This window comes from Mirounga angustirostris, unplaced genomic scaffold, assembly GCF_029215605.1.
Source record: "Mirounga angustirostris isolate CCGP_5_RB_7025 unplaced genomic scaffold, mMirAng1.0.hap1 SCAF_5, whole genome shotgun sequence".
Classification (NCBI taxonomy): domain Eukaryota; kingdom Metazoa; phylum Chordata; class Mammalia; order Carnivora; family Phocidae; genus Mirounga; species Mirounga angustirostris.
The window spans coordinates 162,426,275-162,444,801 of record NW_026991713.1 but is presented as its reverse complement, the minus strand read 5'-3'; the positions used below and the strand labels follow the sequence as shown (position 1 = coordinate 162,444,801).

The 18,527-nt window shown below is 46.4% G+C and overlaps 1 protein-coding gene across 5 annotated transcripts in view; it reads left to right on the top strand.

The window, feature by feature from the left end:
- XPO6 (exportin 6) overlaps nucleotides 1-18,527 on the top strand; it is a 102,972-nt gene that overhangs the window by 62,986 nt on the left and 21,459 nt on the right. For 4 of the 5 annotated variants that reach the window (XM_064592899.1, XM_064592900.1, XM_064592897.1 and 1 more), the window contains 4 exons: nucleotides 7,365-7,473; nucleotides 9,280-9,474; nucleotides 10,659-10,728; nucleotides 16,922-17,081. In XM_064592899.1, coding sequence (XP_064448969.1) covers nucleotides 7,365-7,473; nucleotides 9,280-9,474; nucleotides 10,659-10,728; nucleotides 16,922-17,081 — 534 coding nt within the window. The remainder of the gene's footprint in view (nucleotides 1-7,364; nucleotides 7,474-9,279; nucleotides 9,475-10,658; nucleotides 10,729-16,921; nucleotides 17,082-18,527) is intronic. The other variant, XM_045875216.3, reaches the window with a different exon arrangement.

The window sequence follows — 18,527 nt, the reverse complement described above, 5'->3', positions numbered from 1 at the left end:
TGTTTTTGAATGAGATTCTTCAAAGAAAAGGTATTTCCGCCTTATTCTCTATTTTGGATGCTGAACAGTTGTATTCTTTGGTTCTGGGACTGTGCCTGATTTTGCTATATTTAGTGGTAGATATTCTTTCACATCTCTCAGGTTTGTTGGAAGAATAAACTGAGGAAATGATTAATATGCAGATGCTTTTTAAAGCACAGTACAAATGTGTTTTAGGTGTGGAGAATATGGTTTCATTGAGAAAATGTGTGCTGGCAGATTATTAGTATTAAATATATACTTGTGCATATTATTGTACCAACAGAAGGAATGGTGGTATAGAATTTAAATTCCTTTTCTGCTTCATGGGAGCAGTGTTACTTTTGGTCAAGTTACATGCTGATTACATTTCCTGTTGCAAAATGCGCATACTGACATCTCTTGCAGGATGGTTAGGATTCAAGGAAATCATGTATATAAAGTGCCTGGCATAGTAGTCAGCCTGTTTTTGGCCCTCAGTCATTGGTCACAGTGATGACCACAACTGTGATAATAAGTAACAGGAGACATTGCTGCCCTTTGACCATGCCCATGAACGTGGAGTTAGGTGATAGGGCCCTCCACCTGTACATGTTGACCCGCCTGTCACAGTTGTCAGGGGTGATGGTTGTGACCGCTTTAAACACTAGGAATTTTTCTCATTGATCATTTGATCATCATCCTAAACGAGGCTTTCTAATTTTTTTTTTTTTTAAAGATTTTATTTATTATTTGACAGAGAGAGACAGAGAGGGAACACAAGCGGGGGGGTGGGGGGGGTGGGAGAGGGAGAAGAGGCTTCCTGCTGAGCAGGGAGCCCGATGCAGGGCTCAATCCCAGGACCCTGGGATCATGACCCAAGCCAAAGGCAGACGCTTAATGACTGAATCACCCAGGTGCCCTGAGGCTAATTTTTTATGACTTTTTTTTTTTTTTTAAACATACAGTTAGAATGCTTTTATGCCCTTGAAAAAACAAACAAACCCTAAACCTTCAAAGCTGGTCTGTGGTTTTTTTGCCATTGAATAGTAACCATCACCTGGGAAACTGTTTGTTGATCAGACACTGCCTAGTTATATGCTGGGTCTAGGGTCGCAGGCTACAAAGAAGGTGTATAAGGTCGTCCCCTGAGGGGCACAAAGAAAATAGTTGAATTTTAATGTCTGTATTTTTCCTGTCACCTCTTACACTATATATTTATGCAGGTGTGCGCTCACGTCCTTAAGAAAAGTTTTGAAATGTGACCACTGTTCTAGGTTCTAAGAGACCCTGATGTGTCAGACATGTGCTGTTTTGCAGAAGGGCTGATAAAGAGCTCTGGCTTTTGGTAATGACCCACTTATTTTAATAAAGCACATAAATGTGATCAAATGTTTTTCAGCTGATAAAATTCATCTGAAAGAAGTTGAGGTGCTTTTGGAATCACATTGGTGGCTTGAGCCAGAATTTCAGAAGCAACTGATCTTGCAGGAACTAGTCAAGAATGTTTTCTTAGTGTCTTAAATGGGAAACGTAGGTGTGGTTAAGTTACAGAGACAGCACTCAGTTCCTGTCCCTTGTGGTTTACAGGTTTTGCATCATTCATCACAACAAAGTGGTGTAGGCATTGTAGGCTATAAATTTAGAAGCACAAATGTACATGGATTTATTTTTGGACCTAGGAGCTTGGAAATCGGAGCTCTGCATGTTCCTTACTCAGTGAGAATGCTCAAGAGTTTCTTGATCAGAGCTGCTGGGGACTTGCGTCCCACTGTCAAAGGAATGTGTTCTGTAACATAGCCAGCTGAGCAAAGCTGCTGTTGGGAGTTTCGTTGTCCAGATTGGCCATTTTCAGGTGGTGGTTTGGGAAGACCTGAAGTTCAGTCTCCTTTTGCTCTGCTCTACTCTGGGGAGGGTTGTGTCTACTTACAAGCTGTTGAGAAAAGGAAGTGAACTGGTGCGTGTTCAGTACCTTGGCTGACAGTAGTGATTAAGTACTGGTTCTCTTCTGTTCTCTCTCCCTCACTCCCTTCTCTTTGTGCTTGTCACTGTGAAAGCAGCCACCTGTGTAGAAACTTATTTTTACAGGAAGATGAGGAAACCTGAAGGGAGTTAAGCAACCTAAAGTAATTGAGTCATGTCCTGTGAACCCCTTTGTCGTGAGAGTACTGGCAAGTACTGGCCACAAACCAGCCAGGGATTCTGAGTGACGCTGGGTTGGACTGTAAACAAATGTGGGTGAGCGTGAGAAAACCTGCTCCCCTTTCTTTCCGGATGGGTTTTTCTGCTTAACAAAAAGGAAGTGCCTTTGTGGCACGTGGCATTTTGATACAGTTAATAAAAGGTGATAACTAGGTTTGTGTCAGGGCTCCAGTAGTTTTCTAGGTCCTGTGAGGAGAAATTCATGCTTTTGATGGACCCAGAGATCAAGTGATTGGAGTCTCAGTTAATTCATTGAGTTGAGAAAGCGATCTAGGGTCCTGCCCCAGTCCTTTGTAGTTGCCTGACTTGGACTTCTGTCTGTTTCTTGCCTGTGCATTTATTCATTTTTTTGTTCATTTGTACTTTTCATGCATTGTTTGTTTACTGAACACCTACTGTGTAGTTGCTTCCATGCACATTTTTATTTAACCCAGGTGTTAGGGTGCTTTGGAATCACATTTGTGGCTCGAGCCACCCAGGTCTATAGGTTTATCTCTGTTGCATGTTTAAGCATGTAATGCTACAAATTTCCCTCTGAGTACTACTTTAGCTGTGTCCATCAGATTGTCCTATGTTCTGTTTTCCTGTTTGCTGAAGAGATCTTCTAATTTCTCTTGGGCTTTTCTCTTTGTTTTTTAACTTCCAAATATTTGGAGATTTCCCATCTATCTTGTTGTTACTATTTTCTAGTTACTATGATCTGCAGACATAGTTTGTGTGATTTCAGTTCTTTTCAATTTCCTGAGGTTTGTTTAATGACTTAGTCTTCTTGGTGATTATTCTGATGGGGTGTTCTATAGATGTCGGTTAGGTCAGGTTGGCGGTGACATTCTGTGTGTCCTCTGTCATGTTCTGTCTGTGGGACAGAGGCGAGCTCTTTGTGTATATTTGTGGGTCTCCTTTCAGCCCTATCATTTTTGCTTCATTTATTTTGAGACTCTGTTGTTAGTTTCACACAAATTTAGTTTCCCTTTTCAATATATTTATTGTTTGATGATATCTCTGAGTTTTTTAGAGCTTGCTCTGGTATTACAGTGTATTTGCTTTTCACATTAACATTTCACCACTTCAAGTATAAGTAGAAACCTTACCACCACATAGATCCTTTCCCCTCCCTTCTTTGTATTGAGGTTGCCATATTTTACATCTGTATCCATGGAAAACCCCATCAGACAATGTTTTATTTTGCTTTCATCCATCATTAATATTTTAAAGATTTTTTTTTTTTAAGATTTTATTTATTTATTTGACAGAGAGAGACACAGCGAGAGAGGGAACACAAGCAGGGGGAGTGGGAGAGGGAGAAGCAGGCTTCCTGCCGAGCAGGGAGCCTGATGCAGGGCTTGATCCCAGGACCCCGGGATCATGACCTGAGCCGAAGGCAGACACTTAACTGACTGAGCCACCCAGGCACCCCTATTTTAAAGATCTTAAGAGGAGAGAAGCAGACTGGAAAATACTAGAGAAATGGTATTTACCCAGACACTTGGCAATTTTCTTTCTTTTGTCCTTCATTCTTGAAATGCCAGGTTTCTTTCTCATGATCATTTACCTACTGCGTTAATCAGCTCAGGCTGCCATAACAAAATACCACTGGCCATTTTATAGGCCTTATCTCCAAATATAGTTACATGGGGGTTAGGGCTTCAGCATAAGAATTTTGAGTGGACCCAATTCAGTCCCTAGCATCTTCTATCTGCAAAACCTTATGGAAGATGGTTATAATAGTTGCCTTAAAAGTCTTTGGTAATTCCAGTGTGTTGTCATCTCTAGGTCGGCTTCTCTTGTTTGTCTTTCCCTTGATAAATGGTCAGTGCCTCCTCATTCTTTGTATGTTTACTCATATTCTGGATCCTTTTACCTGCCTCAGGCATGGCTTCCATCTCCACAGTCACCTTGTGGTCAGAGATGGATGCTGCATTTACAGACATCACACCACGATTCAGATAGCAGGAATGAGAAGGGGAGAGGTTGGACAAAAGATGCTTTTCCAGAGGCTCTGCCTAATGACTTTTCTTTTTTTTTTTTTTAATTTTAATTTTAATTTAAAAAAAATTTTTTTTTTAAGACTTTATTTGAGAGAGAGAGAGAGAGAAACAGCATGAGAGGGGAGAGGGTCAGAGGGAGAAGCAGGCTCCCCGCTGAGCTGGCAGCCCGATGTGGGACTCGATCCCAGGACTCCGGGATCATGACCTGAGCCGAAGGCAGTTGCTCAACCAACTGAGCCACCCAGGCGCCCCTACCTAATGACTTTTCTTAATATGTCCTCAACCACTGCCATCTGCAAGGGAGGCTGGGAAATGTAGTCTTCCAGTTGACCTCAGTGCCCAGTTGTCTAACTGAGGGAGAAAGGAAGAATGGGTATTGGGTAGGCAGCCAGAGTCTGCCACACCCATATACTCTCCCCACCTTCATCAAATACTTTGGGGGAGCAATTACTACCTAAGTGTGCTTTAGCCTGGTTTCTAATTGGGTTTAATTTTCTATGCTTAGATAAGCTTTTTTTTTGCAGCCAGAGTTGCTGACTGCCAGTAGGGTTTTAGGTCTAATTTAGGGTTAGCCTATGCATACAAAATCTCTAAATTCCCTTTTAGTTCAGCAAGACAATTTGTAGATGACAGGTTTCTTCTGCCCTCTGGTCTGAAGTGGATTTTCTTTCCTAGCAAAATTGTGAAGATATGTTGGTCCATCATAGCAATTTATAGCATAGAACTTCTGTAACTAACTTTAGGAATTTCTGTCTGAGCAAATGGCAAATACAAGCTCCAGACTTATGTGTTTGATCTTACCTTTTCCTCTGAAGTCCACTGAAATGGAATTTTGAGGCTATTGGCAATTTTTGCCACAGATGCTGCATATTTTATTAGTGATTTTCGCCGCCAGCATTTGTTTCTGGGCCATGCTCAGTTGCCCATCTGGCCTAGGTTAAATCATTTGCAAACACTGTGGGGAGGGGTGGTCAGTGTTTCTGTCTTAGTGGAAAAATGAGCTCTTGTGCCCACCAAACTCTGCAATTTGACATTTCAGGAGAATGCTAATGAAGCCTTTAGACTGTCTGTACAGAGTCTCATTACAGAGGTCGTAACTTAGACTAGGTAGACTGTATTTGATCTTGGCATTGGATACCTTTTAGCTATGGTTAGCTTGTCCCAGGACTCACCTGCATTGGATTAGATGGTTTATGAGGTAGAGTCCTGTCAGGAAGATGGAAACCAGACTTAATTATTTTAAGAATTCAGTGTAGGAAATTGGTGAAACTGGCGCCGGAGGATTGGAAGAGCAAGAAGGAAGCAGCGACATAAAGCAGATGAGAACTACAAGAAGAGCCCCACCCCTAGGGCTGAGGGTACAAAGGGAAGAGGTGGAGTTATTAAAGTCTAGATCAGAGGGCTGGACCCCATGCCCCTGGAGCGCAGGTCTCTGAGGCGGGGGTGGTGCGCAGTTGCCCTGGGAGCTCAGAGGAGGGCCCGGTGGAGCTGGTACTCACAGCGTAGAGGAGGGGATGCAGGCTGGCTGCTGCTGGCACCTCTGAGAGTGCCTGAGGCGGGGTCTAGGCATGGGGAAGCTGAAAGTGGACCCATGTATTGCTTCCAGGTGAGTGTTGGCTGGGCGACACTGCCAGGATGGTGAGCCCACAGGAACAATGGTGTCCCTGTGCCCCTTCTGTCGCTCGGTCTCCCTGCGGTGCGCCTGCTGCAGAAGCTCCAGGCGGAGGACAGGGGTGCTTTGTGCACTCGCAGCTCCAGCAGCCCGGAGGACGGCGTAGACCGGTGCTGAGGGCCTGGCATGGGTGCTCAGCTTTATGAGGGGGAGTAGTTCTTGAACCTATCTTAGAAATGCTTCAGGACAGACAGACGTTTAGGCAGCTGGTTTGTTCTTGAAAATTAGTGGCCCTTGTGGTACAACTGCTGCAGGTAACTTCTTCTGAACTTCTTCAGGTGTCTTCTGAAGTAGGTTCTTCCCATGTGTGGGGGATACCCAGACCTGGGGCTTTCAGTGTTTTCTTCCAGAAGTTCTTAGATATAGGTCAAAGGGGCAGGGTTTCCCCAAGCTTTTTCCATTTATTCCTTTAGGTGTTTAAGTGTTCTTAAAAATTGACTGAAGGTAAGGTTTTGGGGAGTGGGCAGAGCAGGCTCAAAGACCATTGGTGGTTTACGCAGAGAGCATGGGATGTTGAGTTATGGAAGCCGGGCTCAAATCACCTAGCTTGGTGACCTTGGGCATTTTATTTAACTTCTTTTAACTGTGGTTGCCTCGTCGGAAAAACACCAGTAATACCATCTACCTCTCACAGATGTTAAAAGGATTGAATTATTGAATCATATATTGAATCAGTATAAATTGATATTTATATATAATTACCTGTAATCCCCAGGGCCAACTATAGAACAAATGCGTGGTGAAAGGAATGACAAGGGAATGAAAATGGCACCCTAGGAAATGTCTGTACACAAAAGGAGGTGGTCATGGAGGAACTGAACGAAAGCCATGACCTAGAGGAAAGAAGTAGCACAGTGGCAGAAGTCCTTCCTTAGCAGTAATGACATCAAATGTGAAGAATTAACCTCTCTGGTTTAAAAAGCAGTGATTGGCAGAATGGATTAAAAAAACATGATCCAACTACATGTTGTCTGTAAGAGACTCACTTCAGTTTCAGAGACACAAATAGGTTGAAAGTAAAAGCTGTTCCATGCAGACAGTAAACAAAAGAGATTTGGGGTAGCTATGCTAATATCAGGCAGAATAGACTTAAAGATGAGAGTGGCTGCTGGGGGTGGGGGTGGGGTGCCCAGGTGGCTCAGTCGGTTAAGTGTCCGACTCTTGATCTCAGCTCAGGTCTTGATTTCAGGGTCGTGAGAGGCCCAGTGTGGAGCCTACTTTACAGAGAAGGACATCATCTAATGATCTAATGATCCTTCAGTCCCTCAGTCCAGATGGATCCATCCGTCCATCAAGAAGGTGCCTGGAACATGGTGAAATGAAGAAATACCCCTGCTACCATTCCACCCTGCACACGCTCTTTCAACCCACAAACTAAATCTAGTTCACGTGCTGCTTGTATGTGGTAATCCAGCAGGGACGCCGTTCTTTCTCATAGTTCAGGAGGACTTTTCAAGACTAAAAGCCTCCTGTCACCTGATGTTGAATTTCTCCCTGCCATGTAGGTACGAAGACGCTCTAGTCCTTTTGCTCACGGAGGTGTTGAATCGAATCCAGTTCAGATACAACCAAGCCCAGTTGGAGGAGCTGGATGACGAGACTCTGGATGACGATGTAAGTGGCGTGTCCTAATCGACCTTAGTCATTGTCGTTTTTGGTGTGAGTCCAGATGGAGACTGGGAATCTGTAAGCTCTGCTCTGGAGCCAGAGTAATCTCACAGTTTGAGTTGTGCATTTGAACTTTACAGCTGACCTTGAACAGTGCAGGGCTTAGAGGCGCTGACCACCTGCATAGTCAAAAATCTGAGTATAACTTTTGACTCCCCCAAAACTTCACTGGAAGTCTTATCAACAAATGGTCAATTAACACATATTTTGTAATATGTATTATATACTGTATTCTTACAATAAAGTAAGCTAGACAAAAGAAAATGTTATTAAGAAAATCATAAGAGAGGGCGCCTAGGTGGCTCCGTTGGTTAAGCAACTGCCTTCGGCTCAGGTCATGATCCTGGAGTTCCTGGATCGAGTTCCGCATCGGGCTCCCTGCTCGGCAGGGAGTCTGCTTCTCCCTCTGACCCTCCCCCACTCATGCTCTCTCTCTCATTCTCTCTCTCTCAAATAAATAAAATCTTTAAAAAAAAAAAATCATAAGAGAAAATAAATTTCCAGTACTGTACTGTTTATTGAAAAAAAATCCCATATAAGTGGACCTGCGCAGTTCAAACCCCTATTGTTTAAAGGTCAGCTGTATATCCTATTTGTCTTTGTGGGTTCGTTAATTGTAAAAGGAAGTTGACAGGCATTTTTATCTGTATGGACTAGAGATATGAGCAGAGAAACCATATGCACAGTGAGAAGAGGTTTAGTAAGGGCTCTGTACTCCTCTCGTTCCTCTGCCTCGTACCCACACCTCCGCTCCCCATCCTGGGTGACAAACAAAAAGCTGGCTGGATGCAGGTGGAAATAAAGCATGACTTAACTGGTAAGCCTAGAACGAAAGGAAGACTCTTTTGAGTGTATGTTGTAAATCAGTATCTTAAAATCAATCCTGAATTTATTGATGCTGGTGTGCCCATCATGGATAAAGAAAATGTGTTGAAGGACACAATTCCCATGTTCCTTTTTCTTAATCACCATGCACTTTAGAATTTTCAGGTCACTGGTATGGCTTTCAAAATAACAGTGACGGTGGCATGGTTAAGATCTTGAGGGGTGGCTATGTTTGGGTTAGAAAGAGCCTTGTACTTGGAACCCAAAGGCCTTGGACCCGAAGGAGATAGAAGTCTGGGCCTTCAATTTCTCTGAGCCTTAATTTTCTCCTCTCACGAAAGGGGAGCGATGTGTCTGACTGGCCTGTGCTGACAGTTACATGAGGGTCGCTTGTGGAAGGACTGGCTACATGCCTGGCACATTGTGTGTGCTTGGTAAACTTGAGCTTCAACTTCTTGTTAACTGTATGATTTAGTACAGTGCTTCTCATATTTGAGCACGGGTGAGAATCACTGGGACAGCTTGTTAAACAGACTTTGATTTGGGGGTGGGGCCACAGAATTTGCATTACCTACAGACCTGCAGGAGATGCTGGTGCTGTCTTGTCTGTGGACCATACTTTGAGTGGCACTGATGTAGTCCATTATACTGAAAGGAAGGTAGTCATGGACTGTCTCAGAAGGTAATGAATGAGTAGCCACTTCCTATAGCTAGGATGTCATAAAGGGGACTTGAACACTTCACAAGTGGCTTTTTGAAATCTGTATTCCTGTGACCGTAGGAGAAAAGTAGGTCATTCTCTGTGGATCATGTGCTTTCTGAGGAAATAACTTTTTATGAAGTTAATTCATTGGATTAAAAAATACTCTAGGTTGATCTTTTTCAAGTACTAAGTAACCTGGTTTGATCATTTGCCATTTCTTCAAGACCTTCTGTCTAAGAGTGGACTTGAGGTTGCGGATGAAGGGGCAGGGGAGATGTCAAGACTCTGCCTTTCTGGGAGAGCTGATCCTTCTGTTTCCCCTGCAGCAGCAGACAGAGTGGCAGCGATACTTGCGCCAGAGCTTGGAGGTGGTGGCCAAGGTGATGGAGCTCCTTCCCACACACGCCTTCTCAACACTGGTAACTCGCCTCTTGGAGGGGAATGAAGAGCCTAGTGTTTTCCCTGCACATGTAGCATGGGTAGTAAGCTGCTTTGCTCACCGATATTTAAAATATATATATATGTATGTGCGTGTGTATATGTACATATATATATTTTATTTTATTTATTTCTTTTTAAAGAGAATAATAATTACCATAACCAAACCTCAAGTTTAACAAATGTTAACTTTTCCCCCACATATTTTAAATCAACTTTTGGAAGTGCTGTTTTTCTTTCCTGAACTCTTGGATGTAATATGAATTTTCCTAATGCCTTCCTTCATGCCTGCATCAGTAGCTCAAAAATGGCCAGGCCACGTAGAGGACTTATAAAGATTACATTGCTGGAAAGCGAGCCGTTGTAAAGCTCATCGCTAGCACTCTGCCTATATTTATGTGCTAGAATCTTAGGCGTAAGGACTGCTTTCATTCACGAAGTGGTGCTTGTTATTTGAGGAGATTTCACTAAGCCTACCTCTTCTTCAAGGAAGGGCACGATGATTTCGGGGGCTTGTGTTCTCTTGTAGAAAGTGCTGTTGTGTTTTGTCAGCTGTCTTTCATAGGGACCTGTCATATTAAAGTCTGATCTATATCTTAATGGTGAGTGAGCAGCTTTAGAGAGAAAAGATACAGCTTTGGTTATGAAGGTCCTGTCTGCTAAATGAGTAAGGGAATCTGACTTCCAAAAAATTTGGCCTGTCTTTTCATTTTGCTATGCACTTGAATAAGGCATATCTGGTAGTTCTTTCCAGACTAGAGTTTCCCTTGGAATTGAAGGGAGATAGATAGGCCCTGTCTCCAAGCTCTAGAAGGTATAGAGCATTTGGGGTTTGATGTCCCCTCTTTTAGGAACATGACAGTCATTATAGTCCTACCCAGCATCCACTGCTTTGTTTAGAAAAAGAGTATCAAACTGATAATGTTGTTTTCTTTCTTATTCCAAACGTTAATTGGTGGTGTGAATTGGAGAAATTGCTGAGGGGGCAGGGCACTGAATCGAGACGCTTCTGCTTAGCTGCCTGTAAAGGTTCCCAGAGAAAAGTTTCTTTTATCTGATGCCTGCCCCCCCCATAGATACTTATAATGTTTTAATGTTAAAATGCTGTTAAAATTTGCATTTATGTTTGTTTGGTTTTTTTTAATCTTTGTTTCTTTGTTTTCAGTTCCCAGTTCTTCAGGACAATTTAGAAGTTTATCTGGGGTTACAGCAGTTTATAGTTACTTCAGGGTCAGGTAAACTGGTTTTTATTTTCTAATTTAATCAACATTAAGAAAAATATCGGGCTGATACTTAATTATTGCCGTCTTTGCTGTCGGAACATGATTTCTCCACTGCCACCTTCCCATGGCTCTATCTCTCCCCACTTCTACACAGGGAAAACTTTCCTAAAGAATCATGATAAAAAGAAGCTGTGGGGGAGGTAAAAGATGGGACTCTGACAGTGCGTTCCCAAGAGCTGTTTCAGAGAGAGAGAGAGAGAGAGAGAGGCAGCTAATTTGGAGTAAAGAGGGAGGACTTTCAAAAAACCCCCAGCACTTAGAATATTTCCTTAGGTCTTTTCGACCAGCAAGTACGCTAAGGAGAAATGGCCTTGGGCTCCCCTGCCATGTGCTCTTTGTTGCCTGGTGTTTGGAAGCAGGACACAGGAGTGGCTCCGGCGCAGGCGGACTCGTGTGGAGCACGCTGACAGCTAGCGATCGTTAGCTTTCCTCTTGTCGATGGCCTGCGGGCGGCGTGGCCACAGCTGGGCGGTCCTTTGTAGGCTTCGCCTCCTTGGGGTTTCGGCTCGGCATTTTGGGGTTATTTTGTTGATAACAATAATAGCTTCTGTTTGTCGAATGCGCATTACCTGCTCGGCACTGTAGTATTTGCCTACTTGCTCCTTAACTCTCTCACCTGTCCTGGAGCTGGGAGGACTAATACCAGTTGCTCCTGTTTCACGGAAGGGGAAATTGATGTCCAGAGATGTTTATTTGTCCCAATATGATATAACAGGGGATGATTAAGAAGTTGAATTAAATCAAATCTGACGTCCATTTTGCTAGCAAAAACACCAGAAACTTACCATTGCGCTTGCAGATGCACCTGTGCTCACCCTCGCCTCCCAGTCCCTCCCATCTCTGGTGGTCGTTTCACACTGCTCTTCTTCACCGTCTTTCCCCTCTGGGCATTGTGCCCGGCCTGGCCTCCAGTCCCTCTGCTGTGTAACTGTTGTCTCAGACTGGCACAGAACTGCCCGGGGTAGAGACCATCTCCTGGACGAGCTTGTTATTCATGGCAGAGCCTTCACGAGAGGCTCTTTCTGAGGCTGCCCTTCTTAGTGGCCTGTGACGGTTTGTTTCCATGACTCTATTAGCTTCTAAATAATCCGCTGGGCCCCAGGAGGTTGATGGGACTTGGCATGCCCCAAAGTTTGTAGATAGGCTAAGAACAACTTACAAAGAACTTTAAAAAGACCACTTTTCAAAGCAAACATGCCTGTAAAATGTGCTGTCACCATTAACGAAAGTCATTTGTGTACCAGTGCGACAGATGTTTCTAGCAGCCATTCTTGGGGAAAAATTGTGCCCTGGTGGTCTCTCCCTCAGGGCCACTCATCAAATTAGAATGTACTTGGCATCCTCAAGACATTATTCTTGATCTTTAAAAAAGTTGAGCAGGCACTCCCTCCCCCACACTTCCCTGCATTGACCCCACGTTCCTTTTCGGGGTTGTCGCTGCCTTCTTGACGTTACATTGAGTCTGTCTTTGGGTGAAAATCTGAGTGATTTTTAAGTCCTTTTTCTGAGACATAATCCGAGAAGGATAATCTGTTTTATTTTTCCCTACATGAAATATCATATACCTGTTCTCATTGAAAGCCATTTGCTGACAATTTCACAGTGTGCTTGGCTTCTCCGGATTGTTTATAAATCTCATCCCTAGTGCTGATCCTTGGTGCATACTCTAGGGGCAAAACCTCTCAGGCCAAAGAAATACTTCCCATTTTAAAACAAGCTCTCTTATCCATGACGAAGCATTCCCCCATCCCTTGGTGGCTCCGAAGCCAAGTTTCCAATGCAAGGCCTTTAAAACAAATGGAAACTCTGAATACATTTTGTTCCCTGGTTCCCATGGCCATTCACCCTCTCCGGTAACCTCCGTGCTGGGTCAGCAGCCTTGCTGCCTCTTAACAGAAACCGGGGTGTCTTCCTCTGACAGGGTGGCCCTGCCACTCGTGTGCACCACTTCTCACCAGCCTTTACTTCTTCTGTTTCCTCTGGGGCCTGTGCCGATGGGAGTCTTCCTGTTGACTGTTGCTGGCCTTCTGCCCCTACGCCTGTGATTAGGTCCGAGGCGAGACATGTTGTTGCCTGCGGTGCCACGGTGGCTGTGCGCCTCTCTCCCAGCCCCGGGGGGTCCCCCTTGGCTCCCCTCGTTGCTCCTCCTCACCAGTTGTGGGTTGAGAAATCCTGTCTTCGGTTGCTGCATCTCTTAGATTCTTTGTTCCGCTGGGGTTTATTTACGACCTACTTGTTCTCTCAGAGTGGTGTCCCTCAAGTGTCATCACCCTTGCCTCCCCAGGCCCCCAACAAAGAGAAGACGGAGTATAGTTAACATGAAGGTGTGACTTGCCAGGCAGCTGTCCTTTGGACGTGGTCAGGAGTGCATCTCGACAGCCTCAGGGTGACTTGCTTTATGTGCGAGAGGACTTCAGTGTGGCCATGGTCTTTTCTCTCTCGAAACCTCTCAGCAGTAATTCCCTTTGGAGGGTTCCCCTTCGCAGCTGTTCTTTGCTATTAGGGGGACATCCAGGCCTTAGCCAAAGAAGATGTGGGTGGTTTGCAGCGGCTTTCTCGGTGGGAGCTGAGGCCTGCCCCTCGAGTTGAGGTGGCTGCTTGCCGCATTTTGTGCTGCTGGTGGTACGAGGAGGGTTCTAGGTCTGGGGGTGGGGGCAGCGACTTTGATTTGGGGTACTTCCTGCCTTGCAGGCAGAGCGGGAAGGAAAAAAACAGCAGTTTGCACTAATGTGAACCTTACATGGCACATGTGTATTCAGTTGAATTATATGGAATTGCAGTTTTGGTTGGTCAGAAATGGTCCAATATCAGCAATTTCTTATGGCTCAAACTAATAGTTTAAAATCACAGCAGTCCCAAGCTGTTTTTTATTCTAAGTACTGCTCTTTGACAAATTCGGGCGGGTTAGAGGGGAACAATCAGGATGGCAAGGATTCTCAGCAGGAGGGTGACATGGGAAATGAAGGGACCCAGGGGTGTATTTCAGCCAAGAGGAGAAGCTTCTTCACCTCTCCCCAAGACTGCTGTGTGTCAGCAGGCTTAGGCTTGTTTTGTGTTCTCCCCTCAGGGGGTGGGACCAGGGATGATCATAAGGAATTGGGGGGGACACTTTTTCCCCTCATTGTTTAAAGATGGAAGACTCCCTGGAGACACATCGGGGAAGAGGCCGAAGGGGCAGTGCTGGGAGGAGGCCCTGCCTCAGGTGTATTTGTGTGGATTCAGGGGCACGGGCTGGCGGCGGGGGGCAGTGGGGGCAGGCCTGCTCGGGATGACTTAATGACTGTTAGGAACCGTACTCCAATGGAAACCCAATTTAGGGTGGTATTTTCGTTTGGTTTTAAAAAGGGAAACACAAAATGTTTCCCTTCATGTTTAAACACTATTCAAGCATCTAGTTCTTAGGTAAACAAGGGTACCTAGTTGTAGGGTTAAGTACGTGAATAAGTTGAGAAGCAGTGGGCAGGGTGGAGCCTCATGGGTGAGGGTGAGGGCCATGAAGGTGGAGGTATGGTGCGCAGGAGAGTGCAGAGTCGGAGCCTTGGCCGTGCTGCCCTGGGGAATAAACGCTGGCCTCCTCTCTTTTCGGCCTATACTACCACCACACCCGATTCCCGGGCAGAGTTTTCTTAAGGCTTTATTCCCACAGCCCTAAAGCTTGGTTGGTGTGCAAAGGAACAACAGGTCTCAATTTACCCTGGGAGTCCGTTACGTAGCTGTAACCCTGAAAATCCTTGACGTTCAGAAGGTGCGTATTTGTGGTGCTTTTGTTAGCTGCGAGAGGAGGAGAGGCAGTGTTCTCTCCACATGACCAAAAATACCTCCTGGTTCTGTCTGTTCCGTGGGCTCGTGTGGCTGGCAGTGTGGGGTGGTCTTGTTCTGCTGGGGGAAGCTGGCTCGCTCTCTTTGGCGCCCACCCCCATGGCCTGGGCAGGGCTGCCTACAGGCTGAGAATCCCACTTGGTGTTTATTGCATCGAGGCACTGCTTCCTGCACAGGGTGGTGAGTCTCCGGAGGGACAGGCGATTTGGGGGGTAGGCGAAAGCCGGCCTTTGTCACTGGCTCTGTCCCTGAAAGGTCCTTCCTGGAGTCTCCCCTTCCTTTTGTCCTCTCGCTCCCCGGAATGTGACCCACACCCTTTTCCAGACTCCTTTCCACCCTTGGGGGCTGTCACCGGCTCTGTTCTGAGCCTCATCACTCAGAAGTCAGTGAAGGATCTGAGGCATTAAACTTGCTACTTCCCAGCACCTTCTTAGGTGTTCAGCCTTGCTGTTTGCACCTCCACAGGTGTTGCTTATCCGTAGTCACCTTTAAATAATCAAGGGAACATTCCCAGAGGCCATATGAGGAACTTAAGCACCCGAGACTCCCGGTCCTGCTCTCGTTGGCTCTGTGTTCTGTTGTATTTAGTTCAGTCATTCATTGTGGCCACCTGTTCTGTACCTGGCGCCATGCTGGATACCAGCCACAGCCCCTCCCTGTGAGGAAGTTCCTAGTCGGTGAGGAGACTTGTAGATCCTTAGTTGATCTGCCATGTGCATGAGGTGCCCTGGAGGGGAATGCAGGAAGGGAGGGAAGTGCGTTCCTTCTTTTGGGCAGTGCAGAGGGCAGGCCTCCCGGAAGGGGACTTGTGTGAGTCTGGAGACTGTGTAAGAGTGTGCAAGGGATGCCGTGGGCAGTCCAGGCAGGGACCTGAGGCCCCGGGGGTTCCCGGTGGGTCCAGGTGAGAAATGGGAATGGCAGGAGGCAGTGAGGTCACGAAAGCCCTGGAGTGGATGCTGGGGGGTTCAGGTTCTCCCATGGAGCCAGGAGAGAGCCCCAGGAGGTTTGGCACCTTGCTTAAGGGGAGCTGTGTGCTTAGGTCCGGGTTCTAGGAAGATGCTTGTGGAATGCCGCGGGAGGAGGGTTGCCTTTAGCCAGTTCTTGTCTCCTAACAGAGAGGAAACTCCTGAGGTGGCAGTGGGAGGGGGCTGGTGGTATTGCAGGTGCCCCGCAGGCAGGGGTTGGGGTCTCCCTCCCTCCGACTGGGTGAGGGCGGAGGACTTTATAGACGCAGAGCGAGCTCTCTCGGCCCAGCGGTTCTCACTTTCTTTTGTGGACCTTTGTGAAGAGGGGTCCACAGGGCAAGGAGGTGGCTAAATTGCAGATGTTTTTGTCCTTCACCTTTGCATCCTCATCACTCAGCATGAAGAAATTATATTGAAAAGAAAGCTTCAGGCCTTAGAAAATCACACGCTCTTTGTTATATATCATTATTACAAGCACTGAATGATGCTTTATAGTTTACAGGGTTTCGTATGCATTCTAACTGCCCTTAAACTAGTGAATTCGATGGGGAGCATTATTTTCCATTTTAAAGATAAGGACCTGAGACTCAGAAGGGCTGGCTGAGGCCCAGAGCCAGCGGCGACAGGGCACGTGTGTCTTCTGAATCCAGGCCCTGTGCCTTTATTCCAGACTCTACTTGGGACCTTCTGGGGTGTGGAGTGCTGACCACACCCTGTTCTTTGAAGAGAGGTGAATCCTGCCTGTCGGCCCGTGGAGATTTCATTCTGTGACAGGGCCATGTGTAGAAAGCAAGCAGGTTTGCAGTTGTAGAGGCTTAACCTGGGACACCAGTTCTGCCCCAGAAATATGACCCACATTGGGCAAGTGACTGGGCTGCCCTGCGTGTGTTTCCTTGGGTGTAAAATTGGTGGTGTCACTACCTCTGGGTCAAGAGGAATCACATCAGGTGCTCTGTCTGTGTTCACACACTCTGGCCCGAGGTTTGGGTGGAGACAGGCCCTGCTATCCTGGCTTGTTACTGGGAAGCAGCCTGTGGGTTGCTGTGTTTCACATTGTTTTTGTTTTTAAGATTGATTTATTTTAGAGAGAGAGAGAGTGTGTGCGAGTTTGCACACGTGCGGTGGGGGGAGCAACAGAGGGAGAGGGAGAAAGAGAATCTCAAGCAGACTCCCTGCCGAACGCGGAGCCTGATGACCCCGAGATCATGACCTGAGCTGAAATCAAGAGTCCAGTGCTTAACCCGACTGCACCACCCAGGCGCCCCTCGGCAGTTGGTTAGCTTGCCTGGATGAGCTGTTGCCGGTGTGGTACCTATGGCACCTTCTGCCCGTGGGAAACCGTTGGCGGTGTTCTGTTTCAGGACACAGGCTGAACATCACTGCGGAGAACGACTGCCGGCGACTGCACTGCTCCCTGAGAGACCTGAGCTCCCTCCTGCAGGCTGTGGGCCGGCTGGCTGAGTACTTCATCGGAGACGTGTTTGCAGCGCGGTTCAGCGACGCCCTCACGGTCGTGGAGAGGTAGGCGGCGTTCCCGTCGTGGCGCCCTTCCTCCCTCAGAGCCCAGTCATTCCTTCTTGTGTGCGGGCGGCATGTTGCCAGGCTCAAGGTGCATATGGAGCAGCCACGTAACCTCTGCGAACTTCAGGTCTGTTGTCTGTAACATGGAGGGGACCTGGTGTCTTGTAGCTTTTTGTGAGAATTAATGAGAGGAAGCACTTAGCACAGTGCCTGGCACGTAGCAGACAACACATGTGAGCTGTTACTTCGTCGAAGATCGGGTCTGTAGACAAAAAGACAGGACTTGCCTCAGAAGAAACCAGGTGAGGTCAGTCGTACGTCTCTGCCCACAGGGTAAAGAGACAGTCGGAAAGGCCTGGTAGTCGAAGGACAGACACAGTCAGTTGGCCTCTTCCAAGTAGGCAGCTAGATGCCAGAGGTGGGACTTTTCCCAGTCCTGTTAAGGTCCTGAGGAGTTAACGCTGACCCGAGAAGTGGTTCCCAGCCTCTCCACCAGCAGCCTTCATTCCTTACCCCTCCCCTTGGGGCCCTCCTCGGGTTTATAGCTGTATTTGTTACGGACCACTTCCCACTACCCAGGCCTCCCTGCTCCCCTCTCAGGAACTCGTATGCTTAAAAAGTCAGATGCTTGGCAGATGAATGGATAAAGAAGATGTGACACACACACACACAGGAATATTAGCCGTCAAAAAGAATGAAATCTTGCCATTTTCAATGATGTGGATAGAATTAGAGTATTATGCTAAGTGAAATAAGTCAGAGAAAGACAATGTATGATCTCACTTATGTGGAATTTAGGAAACAAAACTGATGAACATAAGGCAAGGGAAGGAAAAATAAGATGAAAACGGAGAGGGAGGCAAACCATAAGAGACTCTCCTTTTTTTTTTTAAAGATTTTATTTATTTGACAGAGGGAGACACAGCAAGAGAGGGAACACAAGCAGGGGGAGTGGGAGAGGGAGAAGCAGGCTTCCTGTAGACCAGGGAGCCCGATGCGGGGCTTGATCCCAGGACCCTGGGATCATGACCTGAGCCGAAGGCAGACGCTTAACAACTGAGCCACCCAGGCGCCCCCCATAAGAGACTTAACTCTAGGAAACAAACTAAGGGTTGTTGGAGGGAAGGTGGGTGGAAGGATTGGGTAACTGGCTGATGGACAATAAGGAGGGCACTTGATGTAGTGAGCACTGGGTGTTACATGCAACTGATAAATCACTTAATTCTACCCCTGAAACTAATGATATACTGTATGTTAACTAAATTGAATTTAAATAAGAAATTAAAAAAAAAAGATGCTTCAAATATAATAGGAGGTTCAGATTGTTTAAAGGTAATTGGTGGATTGATTAGATCAAAACTGGGTGGATGTGGGTCCAGCCCGAAGTTGGGACACCGGACTCTTTCACTGGCCCAGTAGCCAAATCATTGGTAACACACAGCGAAA